Here is an 8,838-nt window from a genome sequence, read left to right on the forward strand (position 1 = left end):
CCTATTTGCTATAAATTCTGCTTATGCATACCTGAATATATTTCCTACTAGAATATTTTTCACACAAGCTAATAATAACATCTTCATAGTATCCATACAGTATAATTATAGAACAGTTTGACATTGTTTGGACACACAACTATACCAGATCAGCGTTACATAAAATTCAGTGCATATTCCTGGAATAACTTGGATGGTTTTTTTTTTTTTAAAAAAAAAGTCACGTTAAAGAAAAAAAACTAGTATCAAATGAAGAAAGCCAACTCTTAGGCATCATACCGTAACTCTTGAACAGTTCAGCTTGCTTCAAGGGCAGTTCAACTGTTTCTCTGATAGTTCTGAGCTGGCTGCTTAAACCTCCTATCATATCATAGGTGACTCGGGATTCACAATCACCATCTTCTGCTACATTGGTCCTCGTTTCAATAAAATTGATTCTAGTTCTTGAAGAAATGAAATAAAAAGCGTCTGTATTGCTTATTGATCCAGTTTTGCCAGTTAGTGGGAATCCCTCACTGCCTCCTTTCCCAGCCAACTCCAAATCACCAGCGAGGTCTGCACCATCTCCCTTGCTGTAGGTTTTATCTCCCTGACCAGAACCGTGATCACTGGCGGCCGCAGCCAGACCAGATGTAAGTGGTGAACCTGGATCCATCAGTTTGCTTGGCGTGCTCATAGATGCAACCTCTGGACTATCGTCAACGTCCATCTTGCCGAGCTGTAAGGACAAGTCTAACGTACTCGTCTCCAAATCAGATCTTTCAAGGTCTGCCTCATGCATATCGCTGGAAGTGGCACTGCCCTGGGCGGTCAGCTCTGCACCATCAGTTCCTTTCACTTTCATCACCACAATGTTACAAAGTTTGCCATAGAATGTAAAAGCCAAGAGGTTTCCTGGTAAAACTATTTTCCCATCTACAAGAAGATTAAAAAAGAAAAGAAAAAAGACAAGGAGAAATGTCAATCTACGTTGGCAGCAATAACATTCAGGCACTCTTGTATCAGAATAATTTAATTTTTTATCAGGAAGCCTAGAGAGTGCTATAAGGTAATATAACAAAAGGTAGTTAGGTAATTTCAGGTAATTTAAATGATCCTTTTGTACACACTGGATAAACATTTGTCAGTATCACATGTAACCTCTCAAACTAAACTCATCATTTACTTGAGCATTTTAAATTTCATACAGCACACACAAAGGGTGGTTATGGAATTAGTATTGCAAGAAGTAGAAATTTTGCATTTGCTGTGTGCCTTATAGGTTCACAATATTTCATATTTAGCCCACCTTCTTTGAGAGTCTTGGCCTAAAAAAGGTAAAGTTTTAGCCTTTGTGTTGACCGAGAAAGATTAGAAAATGTGATCTGAATGCACCCAACAGGCACAAAAAAACAAAGGCAAAAAAGCAAACAAGATTTATTATTTCCAGCCAAACTCATGAATTCAGAATGCAGTTCATGTTTCCTGATTCTTAGCATAGCAATACTGTTATTAAGTCCTAAACCAGAAGATACCCTTTTGAGTAGAACAATTTGTAGTGAGTGCTCTGAGCAGCACTACCTTGAATAACTTACCTTGCTTTTTTTGCCTTACTAATACATATCTACTACCCAATAAAGAGCAATTTTGCTTATCACCACCAACATAAGAAAAAAAAAGATTCAGAGTATAGGATTTACTATTAATACTGATCCTTTATCTTGTTCTCAATGCATAGTATTGCACTCTTTTCTTCACGGTGCAAGTAAACTCTGAAGTTCATCACGATATCAGCCAGAAGGCCAGCAATAATTGCTAAACTTGACTCAGCCATATGTATAATAGACAAAAGGAATGGAATCACAATTAATGCAAATTAGATATTTACAGCATGGCAAAAATATTTAGCCCAAAGAAGACAGATCCCTAAAAGAAGTGTGAGCGGAATAACGTCCTCTGTTTTGCCATAAGAACTTGATTAAGAACAGAAGAGGTAACTGTTTGCTTTTCTATCCAGAACTTGATGATTTACTACAAAAATTAAACAGTCAGAGCAGCAAAACTTATACCTAGGTTTCTCAGCAGACAGACAGACATTTCCTCCGCATTAATGGTGGCATCTTTGTCCCTGTGGTAGGAAGAAAAAAAAAAAAAAAATATTTTTCGCAGCAGTAACTACTTCAAAACCAAGAGTCCACACCACTGAGGCACCAAAATGATGAATACCACCTGTTTTACAGTATCTGACTTAACCCCATGGACAGAAAAGATGGATGAGCACTTTACAGTCTTCAGATCATATCATCTTAACTCTGAAGATATTAGATGCATAGTAACAAAAGAAGTGTATATATTTAATTTTACAAAATGATGTAATAAACAATAGCATAGGTTGTATTTATCATTTCTTAAGATTACAAATAGGGAATGCACGCTTCTCATGTCACCAGGCAGAATGGCCATTGCTATGTTTACTGAATTGAAAAAATTACAGGTAAGGTAGGTAGGTCTCTTTCAGCCTGCAAACACACAAACTTTTATTAACACACAAACTTTTATTGATTAAACTAGCACCTTGAGCATTTGCAAAAGTGTGCATGTCTTAAGCACTGCACATCCACTACCAAAACAGCGCAAGTTTTCCCCATGATGCATTTCCTAGTCTTTTAATTAATCAGATTTAACTGACTCAACAGATAAGCCTTACGTCACTTCCCTTACCAAACCTGGCCAGGACTACAGCATTTTCTCAAACACTGTCTCATCACTGGGATTTAACACACGACTGAACACACGTGCTCTTAGCCCAAAGCAAATGAAAGGTAAAAGATGTCTTACATGAATGGCTTTCTCTGGTGTTCATATTAAAACATCTTACATCACACATTTACAACCCACTGAGCACAGACATCATTAACACTCCCTGCTCCTCACATATACATTGCAGTGTAATGTAAGGCTGCGGTGATTCAATCATTTTTCAGTGATGATTTATCCATACAATATTTTTCCTGTTTCATTTGCAGCTTTACTGTTTATTAAAGCCCATAAAACCGTATTTTTATTGTTTGGTTTTTTTTTAATTCCTTAGGATTTACCCGCCTCAGCCAATCTCTACAAGCCTCACACATTAGCCCCTCTGTTTTCACAACAAAATAAAGGTTTCTCTCCAGCCATTTTGCAGACAAATATCCACAACCTTTGTAAGCACTCAGACCTGTATGATGAAAAGCATTACACCGAGAGCTGAACAGCAGCAGCTCCAAAGACGTTTTAAGCAGACACAGCTGCTGCAAATAAAAGTATGATCAACGGGGGGAGCTCTAAACCTGGAAATAAAAACCTGTTTCTCAATTCTACTGATCAAGAAAGCAACTTGAGGGAAAGAGGGGTATTATGCTAATTCAGAGGAGAGCTCTCAAAATATCATAGCTATTCCTGACAAATAAACATGCACTAAATTACATCGTTACGGTCTGAGGTTGCAGATTGATTTTTTCACTGGAAGAAAAAGCTAAACTATGCATGTAGGCAACTCCCCAGAGGTATTAATGCAGAGACTGAACTACACCTGTAAAGTGTGTAGAAACCTAGGCAGTACTTGAATAATTGGATTTTCCACTTATTCTTTTGATAACGTATATTCTTACATGATAGGATGGCACTATGGTTTGTAGTAAATTAAGAGGCTTAAAACAGACCAATTACAGTTTTCCTTTTTTCTCTCCTAGAGTAGGAGAAGGCTAATTCTAGAAAAACAAGCATTTATATGATTTTAATCTCATGCTACATCTGTATAACAATCCTTGGAGCCTGACTCTTGACTCACTGAGAGGAAAACTCTGGCTGTGGAACAGTTTCCAAAAAAATTCCAGTAATCATAAATATTCCAGAAGTTACATGCAATTCCTCTGACCTCATCCTTTGCTTACATTTCAGTAAAAGTCACAGCTTTAAAAAAAGAATGAATTGCATATTAACATGAGGAAATATAAATAGATTAGGTTTAATTACTTAATTTAATGTGGGATTGTTTTTTTAATGAAATCAGTGTTTTCAACCACCTCTATAACCAAACAATATGTAATAATACTAAAACTTGCTATAGGATTAAAGTGGCCATAACAAAAAGCCCTAAAGATATCATTTTTTTCATTTTCTGGTGAGAAGAGAGGCATGGAGGGCAAAGCAAGCTGGCACCAGGAAGTCAACAAATCATGCGCAGCCAAGTTAAACAGTGAAACTATAATTAGAGCTAAACTGGTTATATTACTGACAAAAAGCAACATTGCCTCGCCAACATTTCTGAGAGTCAATATGCTGGAAAACAGCATCTCCCCCTTAAAATGGACAATGATAACACCATGTTTGAAAACAGAGGTTTGACAGGGAAGTGAAGTTAATTTATAGAAATTAAAGCATTGGGACACTTTCAAATGTATACTGTAAAATAACTTTATTTAGGAAATAACTATAATCAGGTTCTTTATCAACCCAAACACGGACTCTGTGGAATATTATGAGAATGACAACCACAGAAGTCATTCAGCAAACTGCTAACTTCTCAAAGCATTTATGACTTCAAGACAACTGTGATTTGCACCTTTTGCTCTTTTTTTGGGTGAATTTCAAGTAAAAAACAAAAATACCTCTGAGAATTTCCAATCCTAAAGAATATTCCAGTAAATAAGAGCAGAGCACAAACCCATGCATATACAAAGGAGAAGTTTTGAAGGGAAGTAGTTAAAAAAGGTCACTTCACTCTCCCCAACCTGTCAGCCTGTTCTCTTAACCACAGCAGGACTTTTTCAACAAGAGCTTCCCAGACAGCAGTTTGCGGCATATTTCCTAATGACAACAGCAGCCACGTGGCCTCCTTCTAACCTGACATCAACTCTACAAGTAGAAATCATCCTCATCCTATACAAGTGACTTAAAAGTTTAAAGAATCTGTCTTGATCGTGCAGTTATACACCCTTGCCTGACACAAATGCAACGCCGGCAGCTTGACCTCTGCTTCAGGATGTGCTGGGCTACCATTACTATTCATTAATTTAATGTAAAAGGAAGAATCTCTTAAGACTAATAAGCTTAGTGTCATTATATTCTCCACAACAGCATCACTCCTCAGTTGAGATTTTGTACAGCAGCTGAGCCACTCTGCTGCCCACAGAGGAGGTGGCTGTTAGCAGCAGACAGCCAACAGTTACTAAACTTTAGTCATAATCCTACAAACGTCTGCACGTTTGACTTTGTGTGGGTACTAACTCCATCAAAGCAAGAGAGAAAAATAGCATCTTCTAAGAGGTAAGAGTCTGTGGTGCAAAGCAGACATCTCACAGTATGTCACTAGGTTACAACAAGTTCCATACCTTAACTTTACATGGACTTCCTCTGCCTGGATGACCGCACCAGTCACAGGCTGCACAGTGACGGCATCACCTGGATTTACTTTCAGGTTCTTCTGCGTGGTTTCACCCAACCCAACTTTCCCACCTGGAAAGCCTGTGGTGGGCCAAGCAGTACAGACCTAGGAAGAGTTTCGAAACAAACAACTGTCAGTTGAGATTCTTCCCACCTATTTCCAGTCCTCCAGTTAAAGTAAGCAATGTTTTGTAACAAAAAACATGGGCTGAGGGGGAAGAAGGATTAGGTTAAAACCTGGTGTAAGATACAAGGAGGACTGAGTTCTTAAGGGATGATCCAAGATACTTTTCAAGAAGGAAGGGGTTATATTTTTTTCCTACAAAGGAGATTAAAAAAATTGCACGAGGACTCTACACATTCTGCACAAAAGCATATGCTGTGCTGACTAGGAAATGCTACAAATCAATGAAGAAAGAAGACTAAAGGGCTATACTATTTCTTTGCAAATAAAACACATGTGTGTATATATAACAGACAATGTATAATACATATTCACACACGACTTACAAATTTCTTGAAAAAATCAGCAACATGCATTTTTTCCAGTACTGAGGACAAACATGTAACTACAGTGTAGAAAATATGGAAAAGCACACTCATTATCTTTCTCAATGCATGCTCCACTTTGGTCCCTACTGAATACAACAGGAACACACTGAAAGCATCAGAAAAGCACTTGCAGGAAGAAGAAGGAGTCTCACCTCCTGTTGCCCATTGGCAGAGGTAAGCAGGACTGGACGACCTATGCAGATGTTTGCAGACTTCATGCTGCTCAGCGACAGCTGGGCGAGGGCTCTTCGCAACATTTTTGGAACTTTGTCATCTTCTAGCATTTGCAGGAGACGAAAAATACATCATTTTTTTCCCTACCTATCAGATTAATTCAGTATTTCTTGCACTCCCCAATCAGTACAAGTAGCAAAACCCTTCCAGTCCCTCACGAGAGGCAGTAACAGCCGTGAGGGAAGCACAGGGACCCTCATAGAATCATCTAGATTGGAAGGGACCTTTCAGATCAAGTCCAACCATCAACCTAACACTGACAAAACCACCACTAAGCCATGTCCCTCAGCACCACATCTACCCATCTTTTAAATGCCTCCAGGGATGGTGATTCCACCACTTCCCTGGGCAGCCTGTTACACTGTTTTATAACCCTTTTGGTGAAAAAGTTTTTCCTGATATCCTGTCTAAACCTCCCCTGGCACAATTCGAGGCCTTTTCCTCTTGTCCTATCGCGTGTTACTTGTGAGAAGAGACTGACCCCCCACCTCGCTACACCCTCCTTTCAGGTAACTGTGGAGAGCGATAAGGTCTCCCCTCAGCCTCCTTTTCTCCAGGCTAAACCACCCCCAGCTCCCTCAGCCGCTCCTCACAGGACTTGTGCTCCAGACGCGCCTGGCGGGAACCGCGCTGTGAGGGGAGGGTGTTTCTGACAGGCCTGAAAACACCCACGGTTACACGCTGCTGCTTGCTGGATTTCCCACCCAGTTTTAGCTACCTTCTGCGGAAACCATTACTCTTCCACATCCTAATAAAAAGCGAATTTCACGGGGTCTCAACCTCGCCTGAGAGGCCTCCCCCCCAGTCCCGTCTCCGTAAGGGGACGGGGCAGCCCCTGGGTCCCGCCAGGCCCCGCCACCGGCAGCGGGAACCCAGCTTTTGTAGGGATTCATTTTCGAACCCGCCGCCTTCAGCCCGTCTCCGCCGCCCGCACCCCCGTACCGGCCTCCACGGCGTCCGTGACGCCCAGCACCAGCGGCCCGCCCTGGGCAGCGCCGGGGGACGGGACGGCCCGCGGGGAACCGCCGCCCGCGACCGGCCGCCCCTTGCTTTTCCTTCTGGAGGAGGCAGACATGCTGACCCGCCAGCTGCCGCCGAGCGGTTCCGGGAGCAGAGGGCGGCCCCGCCCCATGGGCGGCCGCTTCCGCCGCCCTGCCCAGCCATGGTGAGGCTGTGGCGGGTGCGGGGCTGGGGGGCCCTGGCGGGGCTGAGGCCGCGGCCGGACAAGTTCGGGGGGGTGAGCGTGAATCTGGCTGAGCTGCGCCATCCCCTCCGCCTGGAGCGGGCCGCCTTCGGGCGGTGGCTGCGGGGCAAGTGCCGGGCCGGGACCGGTGGGGTGGGGTGGGGTGGGGGGTGGCGGCGGTGGTCCTCATGGCGCCTCGGCCCGTGAGAGCACCCCTCTCAGCCGCCGCCGCTGCTGTTGCGCCGGGCGGTCGGTCGTCGTCCTCCACACACGCACACAGAGCGGGCAGAGGCGGCGGAAGGGAAGGGAAGTCAAGTCCATTTTCCCCCGTGCCTTATGGCTGATCCCAACGTGAAAGCCGTGGTTTCATGCGTAAACGCCAGATCGCGCGTCGTATGGGGACAAGATGGCGGCGGCTCCGCGCCTCATGGCGGCGCTGACACGTTCCTTACACCATGTCCTCGTGTGAGCTATACTAGGACTAACTTCTCTTCTAATGCCTGTGTCTGAACTTGTGAAAATATTTACTTTATAGCCAGTACGTGGGTTTCAAGGTCTCGGTGTTTTCGAGTTAGCCCAGGTGCAGGTATGAGGAGTGAGGCCTGGGCACTTGACCCAGGCTGGCCGACAGGGTTATTTCATACTATGAGCGTCACATTCAAAATAAATCAGAAAACTTGCTGAGAGGTTTGCTTTCTCCCTTGACGGATGCCATCCTTTGAACGTCGTGCTCCAGTGCCAGACCCCTGAGCCCTTCCCTTCCTCCCAAAGCCATAGCACTTGCAGTGTCCGACATTTCCTGGCCACTTCTGGGAGTGCACAGCTTCCTGCTGAGAGAATGGCCCGAGCGTAATCCTTGTATATTATGTATTGGTACCAATACCAATATTGGTTCTTTATTTTTGTTTATGTTAATTATCTAGTCTTAGTCTAGTAAGTATATTTCAACTGTCAGGTTCCTTTGTTTTTTCCCAGGTGGTAGAGTAATTGTCTGAATAACAATAAATTGTCATGGGTTCCTCAAACTGTAACACCCCGATAGTAGTTTGACCCTGTGGTAAATGAGGTGAAAATACAGACTTTCACACCTTAACCCAAGCTATTGTGCACAACAAGGCATAAAACCAGAGGGAACACGGGCGGGGGGGTGTCAGAGCAGTAGCAGCGGCCCTTACCCTCCTCTCCTTCCTCTCTCTTGCAGACGCCGTGGCCCGGTGGCGGGAGGAAGGACGCCTGGCCGTCTGGCTGCATGTCCCCATCCTACAGAGCGGGTTTGCAGCGGCAGCTGCTTCTCAGGGCTTTGATTTCCACCATGCTGAGCAGGGCTCATCCACCTTGACTCTGTGGCTGGGAGAAGGGCCCAGCAGGCTACCGGGGTACGCCACCCACCAGCTGGGGGTTGCAGGTTAGTTACAAAAGCAGTTGGACCCACAAAAAAGCCTTTTGAACAAGCCCTTAGGACCAGG

General features: G+C 43.8%; 1 protein-coding gene across 3 annotated transcripts in view; it reads right to left on the bottom strand.

The window, feature by feature from the left end:
- The window catches only part of AFG2A (AFG2 AAA ATPase homolog A), a 195,263-nt gene extending 187,770 nt beyond the window's left edge, over positions 1-7,493 (bottom strand). For all 3 annotated transcript variants that reach the window (XM_074589101.1, XM_074589100.1, XM_074589102.1), the window contains exons 1-5: positions 7,132-7,493; positions 6,108-6,232; positions 5,352-5,509; positions 2,049-2,107; positions 280-915 (exon numbers count right to left, since the gene is read on the bottom strand). In XM_074589101.1, the coding sequence (XP_074445202.1) occupies positions 280-915; positions 2,049-2,107; positions 5,352-5,509; positions 6,108-6,232; positions 7,132-7,456 (1,303 nt within the window). In that variant the 5' untranslated portion in view covers positions 7,457-7,493. The remainder of the gene's footprint in view (positions 1-279; positions 916-2,048; positions 2,108-5,351; positions 5,510-6,107; positions 6,233-7,131) is intronic.
- Between the last annotated feature and the right edge of the window lie 1,345 nt (positions 7,494-8,838).

The sequence above is a fragment of the Larus michahellis genome, chromosome 5, assembly GCF_964199755.1.
Source record: "Larus michahellis chromosome 5, bLarMic1.1, whole genome shotgun sequence".
NCBI classification, from domain to species: domain Eukaryota; kingdom Metazoa; phylum Chordata; class Aves; order Charadriiformes; family Laridae; genus Larus; species Larus michahellis.